This window comes from Bos taurus, chromosome 26 (genome assembly GCF_002263795.3).
Source record: "Bos taurus isolate L1 Dominette 01449 registration number 42190680 breed Hereford chromosome 26, ARS-UCD2.0, whole genome shotgun sequence".
NCBI lineage: Eukaryota > Metazoa > Chordata > Mammalia > Artiodactyla > Bovidae > Bos > Bos taurus.
Window position 1 is genome coordinate 33,591,317 of NC_037353.1, and position 24,945 is coordinate 33,616,261.

The window sequence follows — 24,945 nt, forward strand, 5'->3', positions numbered from 1 at the left end:
GAGCCCCGTGGAGAAGTGCAGAGAGGGAGACTCTGCTTCCCGGATGGAGACCAGAGACGTCCAGGGCTGGGCACCCGTGCTTCCTCTGGGGCTTGGGCTGCGCTTCCTGGGGGCAGACCTTGGGCTCCCCGCAATGGTGACTTTCAGTGTCCCGCCACAGGGACAGTTGCAACTCACGAGGGCAATGGAGAGGCACCAGTTTGCAGGTGATGTGGCTCCTTCTCATTTTGGGTCTTCACATGCTTTGGGCTGGGTTAATCCACCTGGAGAAACCACCCTCTCCCCGCTCCCCCCCACCCCCACCATCAGAGGACCCAGTTATCTGAGAACCATTTAAATTATTCTAGAAATGTGGCTGCTGTTTCATAGATTTGTCCATTATTTCCATTGCTTTTCTAACTCCTACTCTTCAGTGCCCACCATGCTCATTCTGCTATTTAGTGGATATCAGAACATAATATATTGGGTATTGTGCCCAATCTCATATTCTTAATCTTGAATTCTGTTTTTTTGTCAGGGGGGAATTAAAAAGGGTGAAAAAATTTGTTCATGGGGATTTTCCTTCACATCAGATCAGATCAGATCAGATCAGTCGCTCAGTCGTGTCTGACTCTTTTGCGACCCCATGAATTGCAGCACGCCAGGCCTCCCTGTCCATCACCAACTCCTGGAGTTCACCCAGACTCAGTCCGTCGAGTCAGTGATGCCACCCAGCCATCTCATCCTCTGTCGTCCCCTTCTCCTCTTGCCCCCAATCCCTCCCAGCATCAGAGTCTTTTCCAGTGAGTCAACTCTTCTCATGAGGTGGCCAAAGTACTGGAGTTTCAGCTTTAGCATCATTCCTTCCAAAGAAATCCCAGGGCTGATCTCCTTCAGAATGGACTGGTTGGATCTCCTTGCAGTCCAAGGGACTCTCAAGAGTCTTCTCCAACACCACAGTTCAAAAGCATCAGTTCTTCGGCGCTCAGCCTTCTTCACAGTCCAACTCTCACATCCATTCATGACCACAGGAAAAACCATAGCCTTGACTAGACGAACCTTTGTTGGCAAAGTAATGTCTGCTTTTGAATATGCTATCTAGATTGGTCATAACTTTCCTTCCAAGGAGTAAGCGTCTTTTAATTTCATGGCTGCAGTCACCATCTGCAGTGATTTTGGAGCCCAGAAAAATAAAGTCTGACACTGTTTCCATTGTTTCCCCGTCTATTTCCCATGAAGTGATAGAACTTTTTAACAATTAGGGTAGAGAAGACATAATTCTTTATCATGAACACAAAAGTCATAGGTCTTTTTTTTTTTTTTTAACAAAAATTAAAATGATATATCCTTGTTGTGAAATAGCTGTTCTTGGACCCCAGGTCACTCTTAACACCGATCAATTCTTTACCCTGTTTTTAGAGCAATAGTCAACATCTGGAGAGGAAGATGTATTTACGTAACAACAGTATGAGTTGAGTGAGACCTGGTTCCGGTCCCCCTTCCCCCACCATCTGTCTACTAGCTGTGTGACCTTGGGCATGCTCCTTAACGTCTCTGAGTCAGTTTCTTCCTCTGTAAAATGGGCACAACAGGACCCACCTCACAGGGTAGTATGAGGAATAGTGGAATGACACAAACGTTCCTGTCTAGAACCCTAAACAGAGAAGCAGCGCTCATCACAGGCCTCTGGCTGAGTTGAAATGCAGTAGAGCACTGACTTCCTGAGCACTCAGGGCTGGTGCTACCAGATCCTTGAAGGGGTCCAGAGACACTGGTATAGTTGCAGCTCTCAGAAAGGTTGCAGCCTAGCAGAGGGAATTGTATTGAGACAGCTCTCCAAATAGCACTGGCATGGAACCCTGTGCAACTGCTTTTTTGTAGGGTAGAAATACTGGCTCGGCCCAAATGTTCATTTGGAGTTTTCTTTAGAACCCAGATGAACTTTTGGGCCAACCCAATAGCAGCAATATTACATGGTTTAAATTAATGGATGATTCGGTAAGGTAAGTTGAGAGAGAGGGAAAATGCTAGCCAGCAGGCTTCTCAGAAGAAGGAGTGATGGGCAGGGTTGGGAGAGTGGGAAGGGATGCCCCAGAAAGGCTGCCTGGAGGAGGCTGTGTTGAAGATGTCTCTGGCAGGGTCCCCAAGCTGGCCGGCAAGGACACGGGAGAGTTCCAGGTTTGAGCGGGGAACCCCGGTCCTCCGCCTCCTGGAGTTTGTAGAGAAGTGGGGTTAGCGCAGGACGTCAAACTGGGGGCCGTGAATGCCTTGCTGACTGCGCACGCCTCCCTCTCGAGCCTCACTCTGTTCCCCTTTCTTCCTGGCAGCAGTGCCCCCTCCCTTGCTGCACTCAGGGACATGACTGTCAGCACTTCTACCCCCCCTCAGACTTCACTGTCAGCACTCAAGTCTTCAGGGACATGAAAAGGAGCCACTCCTTACAAAAGGTTGGGGAGCCCTGGTGTTTGGAGGTAGGTCTCGGAGCAGAATGACGGTATGAGATGAGCGGGCTCTGGACGGAAGCCACCCATGCACATGGTTTCCTTCTCCTTAGGGCATCCTCCGTGGTCCCTGAGTCCTGTCACATCACCGTTACATTGGGTGCCATGATGCCGGGGTGTCCTGACCACGGATAGGTTTATCATAGCCGTAACAGTGCCAGTTTACAAGGACGAGGGGAAGGGAGACACTCCCGCGAACCCAAGGTGTTGGGCTCCCAGTTGAAGCCACATGGTCTAGCATCATGCATAGCTTCCATAAGAATGATGAACAAGGTCATCCCGTTAAACTTGACTGTGGAAACGATTTCTTGGACTCTTCAGAGCTTCCAGTGGAAGAGAAGATATCACCAGAACTTGGCCTTTGTTCTTCATTCTTTAGAACTTATAGATTTTCTTTTCACATTCAGGGTGCTGGGCTCTGCTCACCCTTTCTGCAGTGGTGCTTCCACAGTCAAGTTTAACGGGATGACCTTGTTACTCTTCAAATCCGTAGTCCCAAAGAATAAAGAACATCTAGAACATGTTTTCATCCTCAGAAGAGCAAAAGTCAACGCAGATAAAAACTGTAAAGTTAACTCTTTAAACTTAAACAGTGCATGACTTAGTAACTCATGCTAGCTTTTGACTTTTTTCCTTTTTGAAAAGGAAAGGGAATATTTAAGAGCCAATTAGTAGAGCCTCTGTCTCTGATAAACATTGGTTGTATACCTACTATGTGCTGATTGCCCTGCAGCGTGTTAGGGCCGCAGGGACAGAAAACAGCAGAGGCCTAGAGTAATACGTTACATTTGTCGGTGCGTCTTGCCTTTGGAGAGAGAAAATGCGGGTGAAATCATCCTGAAAAGCTTGTCCTAATTTAAAAAGTAGTAAATAGCCCTGTAAGAAAACGAGACACACGTAGAGAAACATCCAAATGTTTCATCCAAATGCAGGAGAAAATGTCAACACATTCCTTTTTTACCTAGTTGTGATCTCTTAATATTTGGATGCATTTCTTTCTTGTCATTCATGTGTCTGAAGTTTAAAAATGGTTTGCAAAACATTTGTAAAACATGGAATGGCTCCTTGCTCGGTTATTCTCATACACTATGTTGTGTCTTCATTCTGGTTAGTTACACGGTGTCTTTTGGGGCTCTTCCTGTCTAATTAGTCCCCTCTGACCAGATGTGGCTAAAACTGAAGATGTGTCTAGGGTCTTTTGAACCAGACCCTATCCCGCTTCTTCTGATGAGCCCTGCGCTTGGAATCGCTGGGGCCCGTGTATGTATACGGCCCGGGTCTTTAACTGGCCTGCGTCAGATGGACCAGGGAGGCTGACTTCTGTGTGGCAGCCCTGGCCCGCAAGGAAGAGCTTTTTCTCAGCAGCCCCTCCTTGGTTTGGCTTTTAATAAGCGCCTCTGTTCATCCTGACTATGGATGATAAGGCCATACTGAACATAGTTATTCCTCCACCAGGGCCTGGCAAGCGGTAACTCATTAATCTTTGGTCAGAGTTACATGATAGATAAAGGAGAACCAGGCACCCATTCTGAGTTGTGAAAACGAAACAGAAACACTGGGTTTCTTCCTTATAACTCGAGATCCACAGGCGCCGACGCCTGTTTCTCAGCTTGCTGGCGCCAGTTTCTCAGCTTTGCCCTCAGGACAGGGAAGCATCTCTTGGGGAAGAGCCAGTTACCTCGGCTTCCCAGATGGGGGACTAAGTCCCTAAGTTGTGAACAGACCAGACGCAGAGACACCACTTGGGCTCTGTGACCTCAAGCGAGTTACCTACCTGCTCTGTGCTTCAGTCCCCTCCTCAGCACAGGGGTGCCTGACATGAGCTGTTGTGAGCCTCAGTTGACTTGAGGCATGTGGAGCGGGAACTTGGCCAGAGGAGCCTGTGTGCTGGGTCTGGCACGAGCGTCTGGCAGGATCCGGGGGAGCCGCACCCTGGCAGTGAGTCTGTGTGGTGGGCTGGCCTTTGGTGGGGCAGTTCAGTCCTGCCGCGTGGTTTCCACACACAGCTCTGGGGTGCTCCAGGTGTTTCCGGGGAGCATCGCGGAAACTGCGCACAATCAGAGGAGGCAGAACCAGATTTGAGTCCAGCATTCTCTCACCTCTGCTGGCAAGGTGCTTCATCCATCTGTGATGCAATCCCCGTGTCTGTTAAAAAGGGATGATGGCGGAATCCCTGCCCCAGCCTTCCTTCGCTGGGTACCTCCCAGGATCCCTTGAAATCCTGATCAAAGAGACTTTTTAACACAGCACTTCCTACGGTCCAGGCACTTCTCTCGGGGATTTGTGTATTTTAACTCTTGAAAACCTGACAACAACCCTAAGAGGAAGGTGCTGTGGTTTTGTCATTTCGCAGATGTATCACATAGAGGTTAAGTAACTTGCTTAAGATTACACAGCAAAGGGGCAGAGCTGTAAAACTGCTATTAATGAAAGACCATGGCAGTGGTCCATGGTTTGGAGCCTTCCCCACCAGTCACCTTCCACTCGCTAAAGGAGACTGGGTTAGGTCCTGCTCAACACGCAGCCGTCTCAGGAGCTGGGAGGAGACTTCTGATTCAGGATATCTAAAGTCCAGTCTTTGTTTTATAGGTACCACATCTGGGATCCTTTCTAACCTATCCATTGGCCCTTCTCTCTCTCCCCTGCGAGTCAGCTTGATCCTTTTAGCTCTCTCCTCAAGGGAATTAAGGTTGGTAGACCAGTTGAGTAAATATGAGTAAGAAAGTCAATATCCACCTGGGCAGGCATGAGTCACTTCTTTCTAGTTAGCTATTCATGGCCACTTTCAAGCTCACCACACAAAGTCATTACATTGAGGCTATTACCATGTTTAATAGTGACAATAATAGGGTGTGACCCATGGCATAAATGCATTCAGATAAGAAAGAAAGTGTTTTTTTTTTCCTGTAATTGCTTAGTCAATACCATTTTCACGGAAATGCTTGCAAACAAACTTAAAGAGGTCTTTGTTCGAATCCTTCCCTTATTCTGTGCTTCCTTCCTCTTGAAGGGCTTTTTTGAACTTTTCCTGATCAGTGGGCTGGGGGTTAGCAGGGTGATACCCTCTGTCCTTTCTGATGTTTTGGTCTACTGACCTACCTTTTTGCTGGATTTGAGCCTAATTTTATTTCATTTTTAGGGGGTGTGTGTGTGTGTGTGTGTGTGTGTGTTGTGTGTGTGTGAGTTCAGGAGAGGACACATTATTGCTGGTACTTGCTTATTAACTTCTCAGCTTAGACATTTAAGGGGGAAAAAAGACTTTTGCTAACTTTGCAAAGCTAGTCACATAGACAGGGAGTTAACCATTTTGGTGAGAGGAAATGAAACTTTTCTTAGGTTTATTAGACCACATCCTATGAATCTGTGGCTTATTATATGTCTGATTTCTAAAAAGCATGGCATCATGGCCAGAGTTTTATTTTTGCTCATTAGTCATTGAAACAAATATAGATATTGCTTCATTTCCTTAGTTCTATGTTTTTCAATATGTTAACGTATGGAAAATCTGGATTTACACAACAAAGTACATTAGAAGGGGGAAGTATTAATCTCTGCATTACAACTTTGGATTATCAAGTATTCTGTTCAGCTAAAATGTTTAGTTCATCCTCCCCCCGCTGATTACATAAAGAAGCAGAATGAGAGAAAACAGTAAAAATGTTCCTGAAAGACAAAATTAGTATTTGGACATGGTTTCAGTCTTTTAAAGGATGTGTTTAAAAAATGAGAGGCAGGCTTGTATTATATATGTAATTCTTCTCCGTCCGTCTGACATTTCTTGTAATAGAAACCCTTTCCTGTGTATCCCGCGAAGACTCTTGGTAAAACGTCCAGTGGTGTCCATCCTGGAACTGGATATCTCTCAATGTGTTTAGTCATTGCCCCGTGCAAACCCACTGTTTCTAAAGTTCCACTATTACAGTCCGATTGCATCTCATGCGGGAAAGAGTGCAAGCTGAAAATAACAAAGACAGAATGACTGTGGCCATTCCCTCATGCCCCCATGATGTATATGACCTGTGGCTTAGCACACACAGCCCTGGAGCATTCTGTGCAGGCAGTCCAGCAGATTCGCTCCCCTCCCCAGAGTCATTCTCCCGGTGGGATGACTGGTGGGACCACCCATGTTATTTTGTCATTTCTCGTTTGTCTTTCTGCAGATCTTCTTTGTTGAGTTCTTCTAGGTTAAATGGGTGCGTGGATTTCCTTTGCTGAATTTCAGCTCCATGAGTGTAAGTGGGCATCGTGGTGCCTAACTGGAATTCCTGACACCTCAGAGAAGCCACACTCCCAATGCAGGGTGAACGTGGTGTGGTTTCCCCTGCCCCGTGTCAGAGCCCCGAAGGATTGACACAGCTTGACCACTGCTTGCACAGGGCTCCCCACCAGGGACACAGGTCCAGAGAGGGAAGGGATTGTTCTGGGCCTCGTGTCCCTTGTTGACCATTCCTTGGACCGAAGGCATGCACACTGATCACTTCTTATACTTTTCTCTACCCCGGGAGGCTGATACACAGAGTAGGAAGCCCAGGCAGTGTGCGTGAACATCCTTTAAGGACCCCATCCCTTGGAGGGTGGGGCGTTCTCTGGCCCTGCATCCAGCCTCTGGGCCCCCTCCTGAACCCCGCCTGGATGCCACAGGCTGGATCACTGCTCCTGTCTCTGTGACTGCCTCCCTTTTCCCCATTCTTTGTGAGTCACATGTTTTCTTTGCAACTCTTGTGACAAAGGTCATTAGTAGGGAAGACTCGGGCCTTCCATGCGTGACATCTTGTCATCCACACAGTTTATTGGTTTGGGATCCTCCCCTTTTGTAATTCTCTGAGGTGACAGATCTGTTTTTAATGGGCTGTGCTGTGTCAAGGGAGAGTTTAAATTAACCTTCAGACTTTTTATACCTCACAGGGCCCCTCAGATCATAATACACGGCCAGTATTTGAAGAGAGGGAGGGGATGCTTTTTGCTCATGGTTTTGACATTCTATCGAATCCGCCTGCCTGTCTGTTTCTCCATGATGTGATACCTCCGTTTCTCAGAGTACTTTCCTTTGATGATGTCAGTGAGGTAGATGTTTGGAATTTGGGAACAGAGAGGAACCACGCTTCAGCCCAGACTCTGGAACTTAGTTTACTCGTTTTTATTAAAAGGAGATTGTCAGGTCAGCAAAGTGGAGGATCTTAGTCTCCTAGTTTCAGGCCAGCTCTATGCACCTGATCCAAAAGGTATTTATTGTAACCGCTGCTGCTAGTTTTGCAGGAGCTGATTCTAGGCGCTACCTCATCTTTTATTCTTTATTCCACACTTTCCCAGCCTTCTCCATCACATCACTGAACGTTCACTTCAAACCTGTTTGCATTAAAGGAATGTGGTAGTTCCGAAAACAGTTTTTTGATGTTGGCTTGGGGAGTAAGGTGGTGGATGTATTCCTATCTTCTCTGATAAGGCCAGGTTCAGGTTCTGACCACCCTTTCCTCGGGCTGTCCTTTCCCCATCAGTGACTGGCTGCCTCTGCTTGAGCTGCAGATGGGGAAAGGAGGTGGCCTCTGTCCGGCCAAGGAGTTTTAAACTCTTTGTTAACAACCTCCTGGGGTGTATGTGTGTGTTCTGTTCTTCTGGGGCTCCTCCACCCCCAGGGAGCTCACAGCTCTGCAGCATTTTTCTCTGGAAAGGTCTAAATAGCAGGCCTGTTTGGGCTCAGAGTGAAAGTTTCTGTTTTGGAAAAGCCAGTTCCTTCCGATAAGGGAGGGTGGGGATGAGGAAGGAACTAGAGACGCCAGAAAAAGAAGAAGTGAGAGTCCAGGAGGCGGCGGGGTGACCAGGGGACGCGTGTGGCCCGCTGTGTTTATTTCCCAGCCCCACCTGTCACTTGACCGCCCAGCTTCGCCGGAGCCCCCTGTGTGGCAGCCCCTGGGCCCCAGCGGGGACCTCTTGCTGCTTCAAAAAACAGAGCTGGCAGGAGATGGTGTTGGGTTGGATATGATGTACGGGGCTGGGGTCAGAGGGAGCACGCCAGTGCTCAATCACCAAGTGCTCAGCCTGGACTCTGCCCGTCGGGTTTCTGGCAGGCCTGGGTGGTTCGCCGGCAACCAGTGTGGCCAGGGAGAGGTGCTCTTTTCCCCCCGGAAAGGAGAAGCCCCTCCACCAGAAAGTACAAGAAACTCGTAATCAGCCAGGAGATCCCAGTTCACAGCTCTGCCTCTTGGACAAGTTTCTTTCTTCCTGCCCTTTTAAAAAAAATAAGAACCCAGAAGAAAGCTGGGTGGAGGTGAGAGGGAGGGGCAGCTTGCTAATGATGCTTTTACTGGCTTCAGGAATCTGGGCAGTTCCTGAAGGGCAGGTGGGGCATTTCTGTGCCCGGTGGGGCAAGGACAGCAGTGTCTGGGCGTGGATTCGCAGCTCTCATGATGCAGTGACGTGTACGCTTCTAAAGGGACTGGGACATTAGTTTTCCTTGACCCTGTCCTGCTGGGGGCAGCAGAGTGAACTCAAATCAGGTTCCTGGTGGGGAACTCTCCTCCCTGCAGTCTTGCTTGGTGGGGTCACTTGCAGCTGTCTAGTTTTTGATTTGCACTTCCTGTGTATGCTTCTGTGTCCCTGATTCTAGGACTTAGGAACAGGCTTCCTTGGCCATGTGGGGTTTTCAAAAATTATATTTTAACATATACAATAAAATTGGCCTTTTCTTTCGGTCTACAGTTCTGTGAATTTTAGCATCAATTCGTATTATCGCCACCACAGTCAGGATACAGAACAGTTCCATCACCTTACACACACTTTTATGCTACCCTTTTAAGATCACAAGGGATGTGGGGTTTATTTTTTTTAATTTTTATGGTTTTCACCTTTGAAAGGTATCGTTGACCTGATCTGTTTCTTTCATTCAGAGGCTGACTTTTCACTGTCCGTTGTAAGTTTCTGCTTTGCTCTTTCTCCACCAAGAGACGTAACCAGAGTACCTTTCTTGTCAGCCTCCTACTGACATGGTGGGTTGGGTTATTTGGTTCTTGTGCTGGCTGTTTTTGCCCACACCCCTAGGGTGCTTTGGGCCACTTTGTGGATTTAGGAGAACTCAAGGCGAATTCTGACAGTGGCCAAAGAACACTGTTAACTAGTAAGGGACATGTTCTTGCCGACCATCTAGGCAGCCTTGTGAAGGGAAATGACGTCTGGAGTATTCTGCTTTGAATTTCTGTTATTCTCTCCCAGATGTCAGGACCGCCGATCAAGGTTTGTCGTTGTTGTTCAGGCACTCAGTCGTGTCCGACTCTTTGTGAGCCCGTGGACTGCAGCACACCAGGCTTCCCTGTCCTTCATTGTCTCCCAGAGTTTGCTCAAACTCATGTCCATCGAGTCGGTGATGCCATCCAACATCTCATCCTCTGTCGCCCCCTTCTCCTCCTTCTCTCAAATCTTTCCCAGCATCAGGGTCTTTTCCAGTGAGTTGGCCCTTCACATCAGGTGGCCAGAGTATTGGAACTTCAGCTTCAGCATTGGTCCTTCCGGTGAACCTTCAAGGTTGATTTCCTGTAGGATTGACCAGTTTGATGTGTAAAATGAAGATGGTGCATCCCCTGTAGATTTGTTGACCCGTGTGGCTCTCCCAGACTGTCCTCACTTGTCTGACTACTTAGGTGAAGCCAGAAACAGTGTTGCTTCCACGATCACCCATGCCCCCCCAGCCAGGTTCAGCAACCAGCTGGAACAGCCATGGGAAGGCCAGAGCTGCGTGTCACCTGCTGTGGTCAGACCTGCTGCTTTCTTCGGGAAAAGTGAACTGCAGGAATGTTTGTGTGGTACAGGCAGATCCTGTGTATGTGCCTGTCCTCTTGGGAAACGAGGAGAGGTGACCTCAAAGGTCCCTGGCTCAGAATGTCACACTTGACTGAACAGCTGATGCCTTTGCGGTGGATTTTGCTGGGGAAGGTGGCAGCAGTCTCACACATGTGAGGTCTGGTGTAACCTGACTCCTGCCTTTGTGATTACTTGGAGACTTGCCATTACAGCCAATTGAGAAGTGGGAACAGTGACCCAGAGCAGAAAGCAGAAATTACAGGGGTGGAAAGGGGAGGTAACATCCAGAAACACAGTCGTAACTCTCCTCCTGGCTTTCTGGGATGGAAAACTGCTTTAGAATCAGGAGAAAGTGTTAGAACCGCCTTCTAAAACGTGTCACCCCTCTTTCCTGTCTGTATCCCCACTCCTCACTGCTCTCTTGACAGGCTGAAGGAACCCCTCAGAGTGTGGTAGAGTCGGGGCATCCAGGGTTTAGTTGAGAGGAGTGAGTCTGCTGATAAGAAACTATCTTTGTCTGGCAGCAGGTTTCTGTAGAGGAATGTCCTCCAGGTGCAAGAAGAATGGTTCTCATTTAAAAAAAAAAAAAATCACACACTAAACAAAGTAACACGAGCATGGGCGTCAGGATGAAACCAGGAGAACAGAGCAGCTGTCAGACACGAGACGCTCTTCTGCACCCTGATTGACAGGGCAGGGGCGCTGTGGAAAGCCAGGGCTGGCATCATTTTCACACGTGGAGCAACTGTAAACCTCGGGGCCCGGGGGCCTTCACTCTGGAAGATGCCAGAGGAGAACTTACAGAGTGATCATTCTCCCTCCAGAGGTGCTTACCGTTTGTCTGATCGATGTCGGAAACACGATATCATTTCTACCAACACCCACATAAGAAGGTTTCTTTTTTTTTTCCCCCCCTTTTCTTATTTGGGTGACAGATTGCATGTTAGGGCACTAAAAGATGAAAGCACTAAATATTTGCTTTAGAAAAACACAGCGAAAGACTCATCCTCCCAGCTGAAAACTGATGGGCTTAGAATTCCATTAACAAAAACGACTGTCTGCAGTTAAATGTATTGCCACCCTCTGGGCACGGTTAACAAGTGGGGGAGAAAGTGGAGGTCGAGGGGTGGAGGATTGTACAGGATTCTTTCTCCTGGGGAGTGGAATTAGGGCCCTTTCGTCGACATGGAGGTCCAGGGTAGCCCAGAGAAGTGCCTTCCTCCTTCTGTCATGTTGAGCTCCTCCTTCTGGGTCTTTTCAGTGGATTTCCTCTCCATAAAAAGGATCTCTTTGTTATTCCCTCTTTCAGATGTAATGATAAAGTCGTAATTCTTACAATCCTCTTTGGCATGAGCTGTCTTGCCTCAGAAGAAGAGAGAATGCGTTTTGGCACTTGATGATGGTTCTTGCAAAGTCTGTTTAATGGAATGATTAAGAGCGTGAATTCAAACCCTGCCTTTGCTACTAACTGGCTGAGTGATGGTGTGCATAGTGTAGTTTCTAGACCTCAGTTTCTCCATCTGTAAAGCAGGGAAATTTTTATACATCCCTTCCTTTATTGGGAGGTTTCACCGAGTTAAGGTGGTGTACATGTCCATCCGCCAACATCTGCTGTTGTTCAGTTGCTGAGTCGTGTCTGATTCTTTTACGACCTCATGGACTGTAGCCCGCCAGCTCCTCTGTCCATGGGATTCTCCAGGCAAGAATACTGGAGCAAGTTGCCATTTCCTTCTCCAGGGGATCTTCCCACCCAGGGATTGAACCCATGTCTCCTGCATTGGCAGGTGGATTCTTTACCACTGAGCCACCAGGGAAGCACTTCTGTCAACATTAGCTCTTACTTATTCATTCTCAGTGGGTATTTTTAAATTCATCTCTTTGAGAGGAAAGAAGGATGAACCCTTTCTCTGGTCGGGGTGTAATATTAATATTAGCCACCACTTATTAAAAGTGTTGTTCAGGCTTTGAGTTCAGTTTTTTGTAAATATTCTTGTTTTACACTTATAGCTACTCCATCGTAAGAGGAAAAACTATTTTTTCCAATTTTGTATATACCTAAGCTAGTTGAGTGCTTTTCCATGAACCAGCTCTACTTTAAGTGGTTTTTCATATGTTAATTCATTTCACCCCCCCAACGCCCCCAAAAGGTAAGAACTATTTTCCTCAGTTTTAAAGAGAAGGAAACTGTGGCATAATTTTTTTTTTTTTTAATTGTCCTTGGTTCTACGGAGAGTAATATTAGGGCTGGGATGTGAAGGCCGGATCTTTACATATTTGTAAAGCCAGGGTGCTCACCTCATCAGTTCACTGCCAGCCTCCACTCTCACGTGTGAATGGTCCTAGCTCACCAGGATCGTGCATGAGAAACACTGAGCAGATACACAGATGCTCTCCAGATCCGCTGCTTTATGATAGTTGGGAAGAAAAATCTTTATTACCGGAAGTTGTGGCTTCTGAGTCTCTCAGCAGTTGGCAGCATAGATTTTTGATTTGTTTTGTTTTGTGTGTGTGGTTTTGTTTTGTAAATAATTAGAAACAGTTAGACTCTCCTTACCACCCACAGTAAAAATTGCTTGGATCCTGCAAATAAAAGAAAAAAAAAATGAGTCCATTTGGTAGAATGATTAAAACGGGATTTTCAAGAAGAAAGTTCCATTTTTGAGGGTGAGCTTTAGATGTGTAAGGCTTAGGGATTTCTCGCTTTTCAGTTCCCCCTTCGTCTGAATTCAGAGTCAAATAGTGTTAGGGGCTGTTGCCAATGATGGGAGGGATTACGCACAAGATGGCTCTGGGAGGAAACCTACATTTTTTTGCACTTATTAATGGTATGTCTTTTGTGTGAGTGGGTGTGAGGACTGAGGAGGAAACATATACTTACATGGTGTGTGGTCCTTTCCGCTTCATTTCACAACCTGTAATGGTGAGCGAGGGGAGGAAGAAGCCCTAGCACAGCCATGAGTTTCCACTGTAGGGATTATATCATTGAGGCAGGAGGAAGCCAGGCCTTTTTCCATGTCAGGAGGACTGAATCAGAGTGGCTGGGACTCCTGGTTTTTAGGACTCTGTTCTAATGATGCCCTCACTTTTATACACACAATATGGGTACGCTTGCACATATGTGGTTCGCCTCACTCTCCCCTTCTCAGACCAGGGTCTGAGTTGATGTCTTTGGCCAGGTCAGATGTGCTGTCCATTGGAGATCCCTTGCCCCTCACGTCCCTGCCAAACCTTCCTTGTCATTCCAAGACTGTAGCTAGTCATGTGAGTGACTTTCTAATCCTTGTGGGTGCTTGAAGGGATTCGCCTTTGTAAGAGAAGGAACGTCCCCCTTGGAGGGCTGTCTGTGTGTCCCATTGGAACCCACATTGCTTTTGACTTCTCTTCTATGATCATTCCCAGGCAGGCCTCCTCTTGCCATCCTGACTTGTTTAAATTTATGGGTTGTTGGCAAGCAATTTTTTGATGCTCTTCTTCTCATAGCCAGAGGCCAAGATCCCTTGTGGAGCAGTGCCTGAGTTTAATGGATGTCATCTGGACACCAGGGAGGGGCGTAGAGAAGCACTGGGGGAAAGTCTTAGAAGTAAGATGCTGCCCCTTGATGCTTGTCTTTATCCCTTTCAGGGCAGTACATTCAGAGAAATGGTTTTGGTGCTATCACAGCATCTTCTAATTTTAGGACAAAAGGTTCAGTGTCCTAAATGGACTTGTAGATGGCCTAAAGAATACCCCGTAAGCCACCCATTCAACTTGATCTTGAATATCTCAACTTTATTGAGCTCTTCTCCTGGTTATAAAGCCAGAAGATCTGGCCATAGCTTTTGTAACACTAGGTAATGCTCCAGGAAGGATGATTTTACTCTTCTGGCTGTCTGGGTTTGGTCCTCAGGCCAGGTTCTAAGATAGATAAGACAGTATCATCTTAGCTTGATTTAATGAGCTTAGCTTCAGATTAAAGGGAGTCTAGAAGTTACCGGCGCTGCCTTGGTGACTTCATGGTAAAGAATCCGCCTGCCATGGTAGGAGACGAGGGTTCAATCTCTGGATCGGGAAAAGATCCCCTGGAGAAGGGAAATGACAACCCACTCCAGTATGCTTGCCTGGGAATCCCCATGGACAGGGGAATCTGGTGGACTATAGTCCATGGGGTCACAAACGAGCTGGACACAACTTAGCAGCTAAACAACAGGAAAAAGGGAAGCAGGGATGCAGACATGTCTTTCAGACATCAGACTTCTGATTGATAGCTGTTACAAAGCCTTGACTTTGTGGGACAGGTGAGTAATCTTCTTGTAATGATGAAAGCTTGCAAAATAGGTCTTAACATCCAGAGTGACTAGACAGAAGCACCAGCAGCGCTTGGGGACAGCTCAAGTTCACCAGGCACTGCTGGGCAGATGCTGTTCTCTGCTGGGGATGAGGTGTGAGCAGGATGGACTGAGTCTTTGCCTTCAAGGAGTCGCCCTTCTAGCTAGAAGTAATGACTTGAGTCCCTTGGACATTCTGCTCCCTTTTGGTCCCTGCCCACCCTGAGAGTCTGCTCCTTTCTGAGGCATCATCAGAAGAAGTTGCCTCCTGGGCTCCTAGAGAACTCAGAACTCCCTCCATGATGAGATCCCTCCATCTTGGTAGGAATGGTCTCCATAATGAGGCTTTCAAGAAAAGCCATGTTGAAGAGGGTGTGTTCAGAGCAGACAAGCCCACTTTTAAAGCTTGGGAGGTTCTGACCAGAGACTAGATGCCACCAGACCCACTTCTCTGCTGCTTCATCTCTTGCTTCTGCGTGGTCACCAGCATCCTTTTGATCTCACCCTCCTCCTCTTCCCCAAATTCATTTTCCTCATCTCAGGGAATTTCTCACCATATTTACATTCTTCCTTGTTCAACATCAAATCTTTGTCTCTGTTCCCATCACAAAGATCTGTAACATACATACCTGGTTGCCAGGAATGTCCTGCCCAGGCTTCAGGCAGAGCGGTCTCTGGCAATTCTGGCCTCTTACAGTTTAGAAGAAGGGGAAAGAAAAGTAATTTTAAAGTGCCATAAGCTGGAGTTGTTTAGAATAGGGCAGGCAGCCCTCAGTCCTCTGATGAGCAATGTTTTTAATTAGAATCCTGATAGATTAAGAAAATATATGTGGCCTCTCGATTTGAAAAAAAGCAAAAACGTTACCTAGGGAGATTGACTGGGCTGGTCTCGGTAAGTTCAAATTGAATGTTGCTCAGCAGGGAGTAGGCTGATGGTAAGGTCATTGTGTATATGAGCTGGGCTTCTGGTGCAAGACAGATCAAATAACTCAGGTCACAGAAGTGGACTTGAGTGACCTCAAAGTATTAATGCAACCAATTCTTTGAGCCATTGACCCCAAGCAGAGGGAACAAACTTGTTCCTTCTGGTTCGAGTAGGTGGATGGGTAGAGACAGTTATGAAATCTTAGAATTGTCAGAGCTGAGTGGTAACTCAGGCCTCCTTGTGCCATCCAGTCCTCTCTGTAACCTGGGGAAACCAAGGCCCAGAGACAGGAGATGACTTCGTGGAGCCAGAGAACGATGGAGTCAAGACCACCAGACTCCAGGCTGCTCGGATTTTCTCCTTCCGTCCTGCCAACCTCTGATTCAAGGTGGAGTTTGATTTTTGCGGACCTTTCATGTGAAGCGCCGTTCATTTTAAGCTCCTTCTGGGTCAGTGTGCAGTTGAGTATGTTTAGTATGAATTTGCATATTTTCCTCTTAGAGGCTGAGTCTCTCTGGGATGCCCCAGGTGCTCATGGTGGTGATGAGGATGGACTTGTGCAGGCATCTGCTTGGGGTTCACTAGGGAGAAGTGAGCTGGAGAGTCTCAGGGAGTCTTAGGAAGTCTTCCAGCAATGAATGTGCTTTAGCAACACGTGGGAAGTCAGATCTTACGTTCATTCGTGCATTTTGAGTTAACTAGTCTCTGATACAGGATTATATCTTTTTCTACAACCCCACCGACCTTCTTTCCCAGGGAACTCATCTTTAGGAATCCTTTTACAGGGTTGCTTTCTGGGCTTGAGTCTAAAACGCAGAGAAATGTATGAAAATGATCCTTTGAAATCAAGTTTGATACCAGCCCTCTATGATAAACCTCAGAAAGTGTCTGGGTTGGGCGCTGTCAATACCTGATGTCAAGGCAATCCTGCCAGACAAGAAGAATGCATTCAGGAGTTCAGTGGTGACTTTTCAGTGTTTGCTGAGAACTCGGTTCTGCCCCTTGCGGTCCTACGTCCTGTGACAGAGCCGGTGCTCTGGGTCAAGTTCAGCAAGTTTGTTTTGACTTGCAGCCCGTGATGGCAGTGAAGCTCTCATTATGTAATGTTAAACTGGGCCGGAATGTCAGCTGGGCCAGGCCTGCCAAAGCTTGAAGAGTTGATTGGGAATGGGCTATGTTTAGTGTGACTAATCCATCTTGGCTGGGGAAAGGGGTGGGTAGGTGTCTCTCTGAGGAGGGAGGGAGGTATGATGTGTGCTATTTTGAATGTTAGCACTTTGTGTAAACTCTGCAAGACCCCGCCCCCACAATCCCCTGAGGGGGAAAAAAAATTCAGCCTTTGACCAACTAGTAAAATCCAGGGCTGTTGACTGATAACCAACCCAATGTTGCCGTGGAAAGCTGTGGTCAAGGCACCAGGGTCTGTGTACCACTTGCAGTCAAGGAGTTAGCACTTTGGGTTGATGTGAAATGGTGTTTCTTAAACACCTAGCCTGTATCCATCAAATTTTGCTAGCAGTGGTAGTCAGTAATTTAAGCAGTTATACAAAGTAGATCCTGGGTTCCTTAATAAAAACAGCAGTCAACCCTAATAAAAAATTTAAAGCAAAGAAAGAGGTGGGCTATTTTCCTAATAAAGATTTGAAAGTATAATTTAAGTTCTGTCTGATGACTGACCTTCTTGGTCTTTATTTGGGAGCCTTTTTCTCCCTCTGCCCTCAAGGTCCCCCACCCCTACCTCCCATCTTCCTCTTGGATCTTCTTAGGGGACAGAAGAATCCCATTTTCATGTTAATGTCTTTCGTAGAAGGTAGAAATAATCTGGAACCCCTGTCTGCACAGTGATCCTGAAGCACAATGTGGCCCCTACCCCAGCCAGGAAAGGTTGCATTTTGGTGAGCGTGGCAGAGCCCAGCCTCTGCACTGCCTGAGGCAAATGGCGGAGGGCGAGGGCTTGCTTTTGTTTCTTCTCTGATGAACGATAGTAAAGTGTGCACTGAACCTGGAAACACCTCCCTTTGTGTTCAGTGCTCTCCTAACACAGGCTGTTAAACTTGGGGCCTCGCTCTTGGTGGGGGATTGAATGGGGCCATTGTGGGGGGGGGGCTCACACAGAAGCCATTGAGGGCATAGAGATGCCATTGTTTTGCTGAGTGGTGAGAAAGGGAGGAAGACCGTGGGGACCTCCAGGCATCAGTGAGGCCAGTGCACTGACTGCGTTTCCAGGTTTGCGTTTTCTTCAGGGATCTCCCGACCTGAGTGGTTGGGCGAGGTCAGCCTGGACAGTAAGCTCCTTGGAGAGCCCCCTGCAGTAGAGACCTGGTGCCTGCTGTGTGCATCTGAGTCATGGACCTTGTTTTCCTCCACATTTGCGGGATGCTGCCTGCCTTGGGCCTACCTGTAAGTCTGCAGGGCAGTGCTGTTCTCCAGGCAGCGGAGTTAAAAACATTTGTTAAAAATCACTCACTTCACCTTAGGGATGACGCCCAGTTCCCTGCCAGCGACGTTTTTGTGTCGCTTCCCTTTTGCCATCTGGTCTTCAGAGGCACTTCTGATCTTAATTATAGCATTCAGCCTCTGTTTATTTAAAACTCAGAAGATAAGTAGGCTATCGAGAGTTTATCTGTAGTCATCGTGCCAACATACCTACCAACTGTCCCCATGGTTAGTAAAGCGCATCGCTGTGATCCCTGCTCACACAGTGTCCGCACACGCACACACACACACACAGGCCGTCTAAACTGATGCGTTGATCACAGGTGGGAATGTACAGCCAGCTTCCAAACCGCTGTGCTGGCATCTCCCATCTAGCACCTCTGCTGTGCAGTATTGCCTAGAGGAAATTTTAGTCGTAGAACTGGGAGGAGTTCGAAGACCTGGGTTCACATTCAGACTCTGCTACTTGCCCTGTTATCCTGGGAAATTATTCCCTAGGAGCTTCCGTTTTGTCCTCTGAAAATACAGGGACAGTGGCATCAGCACCCAGAGGGATGTGGGATTTAAATGAGATGTTCGTGGAAGGGCAGAGAACAGCTTTCAGGCATCTTTGCACCGGGCCGTCTTTGCCGTTCAGTGTTCCGTTGTAGAAAGTGAGACCTCACGGGGCTTCAGTAACCTGCAGGTTACAATGCAGTGGCGTCCACTGTCTGTGTTTAGAAATGTAACAATTTTACAGTTCATTTTGCTGTTTTATTTTTTACCTCTGATAATTTTTATATTCCAATTAAACAGTGGTTTAAATCAGAGTATGTAATACCTTACCGTTCTTTTAAAACATGCCTCTGGCTTGAAGACCGTAACACATTTCACAGAGATTATCTTTGCTATACTTGAAAGTGAAAGTGAAAGTTGCTCAGTCGTGTCCAACTCTTTTCGACCCTTGGACTATACAGTCCGTGGGATTCTCCAGGCCAGAATACTGAAGTGGGTAGCCTTTCCCTTCTCTAGGGGCTCTTCCCAACCCAGGGATTGAACCCAGGTCTCCCCATTGTGGGCGGATTATTTACCAGCTGAGCCACGAGGGAAGCCCAAGAATACTGGATTGGGTAGCCTTTCTCTTCTTCAGGGGCTCTTCCCAACCCAGGAATTGAACCAGGGTCTCCTGCATTGCAGGCAGATTCTTTACCAACTGAGCTATCAGAGAAGTCCCTGAGCTATCTATCAGGGAAGCTTCCTATTGCTGTACTTAACACTTTGAAAATACACTTGTTGAAGCCACTAAAGAGACGTGTTTAGAGAATGTTAAAAAAAAAAATGAGTCTCATTCTCATTTTAAAGCAAGCATGGTTATTGCAGACTTCTATCCTTGCATTTAAGAAACTCTTCTGTTAGAGGAATCAGTTCTTATAGATCTGTTTGATAACTGTTTGCATAGAAGTAAAGTTTGCATTTTTAGAAAAATAGTATCTTTGTAGATCATAATGAACTTTTAGTCTTTAAACTAGGTCGTGGTACCTTTTCATCAGATATCACATCTGAACAATTGTTTTAAAAAATCAGTTTCAGAAACTGTATTTAAAGAATTTTCATCCCAGTATGTGTTTTGAAATATTTAATTATAGAAATATAGAGATTGTCTATTTGGAGTTTAAGGTTTTTTTTTTCTTAAGTGTTTCCTAATAGTAATGTTTTTATATATAAATTCCTGCAACAAACATTTCTTGAACATCTCAGTGCTTCGTTTGTTCTGTATGTTTTATATTAAGACACAGCGATAACCATGTAATAAACACACTCTTTTGGTAAAGGAAACTTCTCCTTATAAGCCTGGCTGACCTAAAATTATAGTGAAGGATGAAGTAGATTCTAATGGCTGCTCTTGACCTCTACATCTATATACTTTATCTAATTTATAGTTGGAAAAGTAGCTAAAAGCATTGAGTTTGTGCCAGTAGTTTGAGGAGTTGTAGTTTATATAACCCTGGAATTAAGTACAGAAGTACCAGAAAGACCACGCTATGTACTGGGTCAAAGAGAAGAAATTCAATTAGTGTTAGCTGGGATTCAGGGGCTTCCCTGGTGGGTCAGACAGTAAGAAATAATCTGCCTGCAATGGAGGAGACCTGGGTTTGATCCCTGGGTCAGGAAGATCCCCTGGAGAAGGGAATGGGTACCTACTCCAGTATTCTTGCCTGGAGAATTCCATGGACAGGGGAGCCTGGGGGTTGTAAAGAGTCGGACACAATTGAGCGAGCAACTAACAGTCGCTGCCTGAGTGCCAGTGATGTTTATGTTCAAAGCATAGATTAATTTGGCCAACTGTATGGATCATACGAAATAGTCAGCAGCTCTGAGTTCAGGACAGTGTGAAAAGCTTGGCATCTGAATGTTGCTGCATATTCCCCAAGTCTGTGATGTTCCCTGACCTCCAGTGCAAATAGCTCTTCATCAGTAGGTGATTCAACAGCATCATTTAGCATTTGGGATTCTTTAAAAACTACTAAAAAGGGGGTGATAAAAAACTTGTGCTTCTTCTCTAGCGGATAAAGGCTAGATTTTTCAGGCTTTTCAATAACTATTTCTGGGGCAGAATACTTGGCGTTAAACATTGGGCTGGATAGTCAGAGAACTGGTTTCTGTTTGGCTCTGACTAGATTATTCCGTGAGGATCTTCCAGGAGGGCATCTGGTAGCACTTTGACACTTGTAAATTATTACCTCACTCTCTGATTGTAAGTTCCCCGAGGGCAAGGACTTTTTTCCTCTGATTTATCCGGAGTGCCTAGAATAGTGCCACGTACGCAGGGACACCAAATCAGTACTGACTGAATCAGTAAGTGAATCTTTAAGGGTAAAATGTAGGGAAGTTTCCTGCCTTCGCTGCAGTCATTTTTCCTCCTTTCCCTTTTTCATTTGCTGAAGTTACTAACCAGCTAATCTCAAATGCATTCTCCCAAGTCCCCCGAACTTATTTGTTTTTCTGTCTATAAAATGGGACTGTTGTCATGCAAGACTTTATTTGATTATGAGAAATAGTCCCTCCCAAACTTCCTTGAGCAGAGGTGCTAGACAAAAACAAGATGGTTTTGAAAAAAACACCGCAGTCCAGACTATACTAAGATGCTTGGTCGCATCCGAAACCAGTTTCACAGTCTGCTTTAGGCGGGCGGTTGCAACATGCTTTCCATCTGTGCCTCATTGGAGGGAGCGAACTTGAGCTCCAACTCCACACTGTGGCGGGAACACTGGCACCACAGCTCCTTCCCCAGACAGCCCATGGGTGTTGCTATGGGGGAGGCATGACATAATTTAATTTTACTTTATTATTTGCTGGACGTGCCCATTGTATGCTAGCCTCTGGCTGTGTTTGCAAGGAGCTTATTTAGCAAAGAAGTAGAGACTGCGTTGTCTATAAAGCTATCTTGTCAGTGTTGAGAGTCAGGCATGTATACACACACACACACCCTCTCCTTAGGCACCCGGCATATACACCCCCCACCCCCTGCTTTGGCATCCAGCAGCAGCCAGTACTGGCCAGGGGTGAAATCATTACCATTCAGCAACTGACTCAAAACACTCAGAAAGACCTGCCTTCCTACAATCTCCTCCCCTTAACCCTGTAATTCCCCATGGCAGCAGCTTGGGGCTTGAGCATGTGTGAATCTAATTTCTCAAACATGTGTGCAAAGGGCATAGCGAGTCGCTGTGCTTATTTAGTAGAGTTGAAACCCACTTCCTGGATTTGGGTGACTTTTCTTGGCTGTGTTCCTCAATTTGCTATGAAACGCAAAGGCTGAAACTCCACAAAAACATCATTTATTTGTTAGTGAAAACCATGGACGGGATCATTCTGTCCTGGGCTGTCACCTTCTCTCTGATGTTTTGGTGGCAGGTTGTCTTTATGTCGAGGTGAGCAATCATGTATTTTTAAGCATGGGAAGTGGTAAAAGGAGGTGAATTTGGCCAGTGTCCATATATTCAGATCCTTGGCCTTAAAAAAAAAGAAAAACGAAAACTGGAAGGCACTTTTCCTTTATTATGCTTTTTGTGTGTCAGTGTTGTTTATAAAATGACTTCCCTTCTAATTGTTTTTTTTAAAGTTTGTATTATCACCTGCATCTTTTTGAAAAAATTCTGTTGCAGTATAGCTGACTGAGAATGTTGTGTTTCTTTGTATGACAAAGTGACTGAGTTATCCATGCATGCATATTTCACATTCCCTCCCATTATGGTTTGTCACAGCATATTGCATATAGTTCCCTGTGCTAGTTAGTAGGAGCTTGTTTATCCTCCCCATGTATAATAGTTTGTCCCTGCTAATCCCAAACTCCCAATTCATTGTCAATTTCAACTCTTGGTTCTAGCGGACACAGTTCCCTATAAAACAGATTTCCTTCATTCTCACCAAATTACCTTATTTTTGTTTCAGCAGTATCTAATTAGGGGCCTCATGGGTGACAGGAGTCTTTTTTTTTTAAGTTCGTTTTTTTTTGTTTTGTTTTTTTTTCTTTTTTCTTTCTTTTTTTCAATTTTAATTTAAAAAAATTATACGTGTTAAAAACTTTTTTTAAGTTCTGTAACCTAAAGCTCCACCCCAGCACTAGCCGTCCAGGTCTGCCTTGTCAAGCCAACCCTGACAGCTTGTGGGGTCTTTCCATCGCTCCCTGCAAGTCCGTGGAGAAGACTCCCAGCAGTGACTGCTGATCCAGCAAATAAATGCAAAAATCCCCATAAGTGTGTTATTCTGGAATATTCAAATTTGACCAGATCAACAGCTTCTCACTTCTCATTGCATCTTGATGTTCTTATTTAACTTTTTACCCCAGAACTTGATCAGTGCCTATGAGGACATAAATCAGAGGGGAATAAGGAAAGGATGCTTCTGTCCAAGGTGGATGGACTGGATGCAGTGGCCAGGTTGAGAAGTTCTGAGGGGACCTTGAGAAAGGAAGTGTGCCCCCTTGAGAAATCGTGGCCTGCCGGTCCTGTGTATCTTTGCACCCATTTCTCCTAGTCCCAGGGAGCTTTGCGCTCTCTCTTCTTTTCCACCAGCATTCAAAGAAATTAATTTCCTTTGTTTCCCCATTGTCCAGATTAGAGAAACTGGAGATAAAAGATGTCACTCTGGGCATCTTGAAACCCAAGGATTTATACTTTATCTGGCCAAGGATCTCATTTTTTAAGAGAGGAGGGAAACTAAATAATTGAGTCGAGTATTTCAAGATGTTAAATCTTTAAAAAAAAAATCAGCCTTTTAAGAATCAAATGCGAAGTCAGTCACTTTACCTTGCATTTCCCACCGTGATTCCATTTTTCAAAAGCTAGGATGACCATTAGGGTAGGTTTAGCTTGGTCAAATATGGTCTCAATAGTTTTTAAAATCTTATTAGTGACCCCTCTAATCCTGTGAGTTTCCAGGAGGAAATCTTGATGAACAATCATGGAATTGCTTTGCCTGGTAATGTCTTGTTTATTGACAGTATCCCCAGCTGAGCTCTCTTGGTTAATACATTTTCTCTGGCACTGCTCTGGGTTTTTTTGTTTGTTTGTTTTTTGTTGTTTGTTTTAAACCTGAAATGCTTATCAGTAGGTTGCAGGGTTAGGAAAATGGCATGTTATGTAGCATTTTCGCAAGGAGTATTTAGAGAATTTTTCTCTAATACCAAATACGTCATGGTCCTTATGCTGAGAACATATTACCATTGTGATCTCCATATAGGAATTTGCTTTATTGACACTGGTGTGTAGGTTCCAGAGACTCCAGTTGACATTCTTTTGCATCCTGATCAGAAACCCTGACTTTCTGGTCCTCAGCAGAGAATACATCCCTTGATGACTTGTGGGTGCTCTTAGTGGAGGCAGTGATGTGTGGTCTTGCGAGAAGTCAGAACCTCAGCAGGTCTGTGTTTCCCTCCAGCATAGAGCTTTGTCATTTCTAATGATGACAATCCATCAGTCCCCACAGTTCAAAATGAAGATAAATTGAATTAATATATGTGAGTTAAATGACTCATTGATATAATTATACTGTGAGGATTTCTTCAGTGTAACCTAACACATTTAGTGGTGTTAATTGTAACGGCTTTGCATGGGAGCATTTAATTTCATAAGCAAACAGAATAATTTATTAAATCTCAAAAAGCTATTTCAAGGCCTAGATGTAGAGAGAAAGAGTATGTATTTAACTTGCCGTTGACTGTGGTCTGAGTGTGCTTTGCCTCATCAAATTGGAAATGGCTAAGATTTTTTTTTTTTTCTAATTTCAACTTTTATTGGTGCATCCTCATATGTGCCCAAGTCAATAGTGAATTGAAATGAAAGTGGAAAATGGGTACCATCCAGTAAATCTTATTGAAAATTGAAGAGCACTGAATAATAAAACAGTTCTAATTGCAGTTAAAACTGTATTGGCGGCAGATATGCCTGAACAAGGATGATAAAACAGCCGAGGAAGAGCATTGGATGGCAGAATCGAAGAAGGGTAATAGATTAAATGCAAAACTCAATTCAAATATTTTGTGAAATGCAGGCATGCTGTGTAAACCTATTTTTTGCTGAAAAGCATGTTTTCTCTCATGTCAGAAACGATCACAGGAATCCTTTTAATATTCATTTAAATAGTTTTTAATTGGCTTCAGAGAGTTTAAAGTTCAGCACGAAGGTGAGATCTAAGCTTACTAATTAGATCGAATGCCGTTTGACTCAAAGAGCAGACTTGATAATTAAAGAATTTCATACCAAATATACATTCGGAAAACATTCTTTTCACATCATTGAGGTAAAAATGGTTTTCCTGAAATTCTTCCTATTCTTTTTCCAAGAGAAATATCTCTTACAGAAGGATTATAAAACCTCACGCCACTTGTTAGAAAAGGACAATCTGTATTTTGGAGCAGTCCTCTCATTTGATTGTCGTATGGCCGACATCCGCTGCTCAGGGCATTCTGATATATATATTTTCTCTATCCAAGTGGAAGTCTGACTTGCCTGGAACATTGTGATGAACA

At 45.5% G+C, this 24,945-nt stretch overlaps 1 protein-coding gene across 37 annotated transcripts in view; it reads left to right on the top strand.

Moving 5' to 3' along the window:
* Positions 1–24,945, top strand: part of TCF7L2 (transcription factor 7 like 2) — a 202,378-nt gene that overhangs the window by 125,013 nt on the left and 52,420 nt on the right. For 14 of the 37 annotated variants that reach the window (XM_024985742.2, XM_024985748.2, XM_024985747.2 and 11 more), the window contains one exon: positions 2,307–2,450. In XM_024985742.2, coding sequence (XP_024841510.1) covers positions 2,307–2,450 — 144 coding nt within the window. 37 annotated transcript variants of the gene reach the window in all.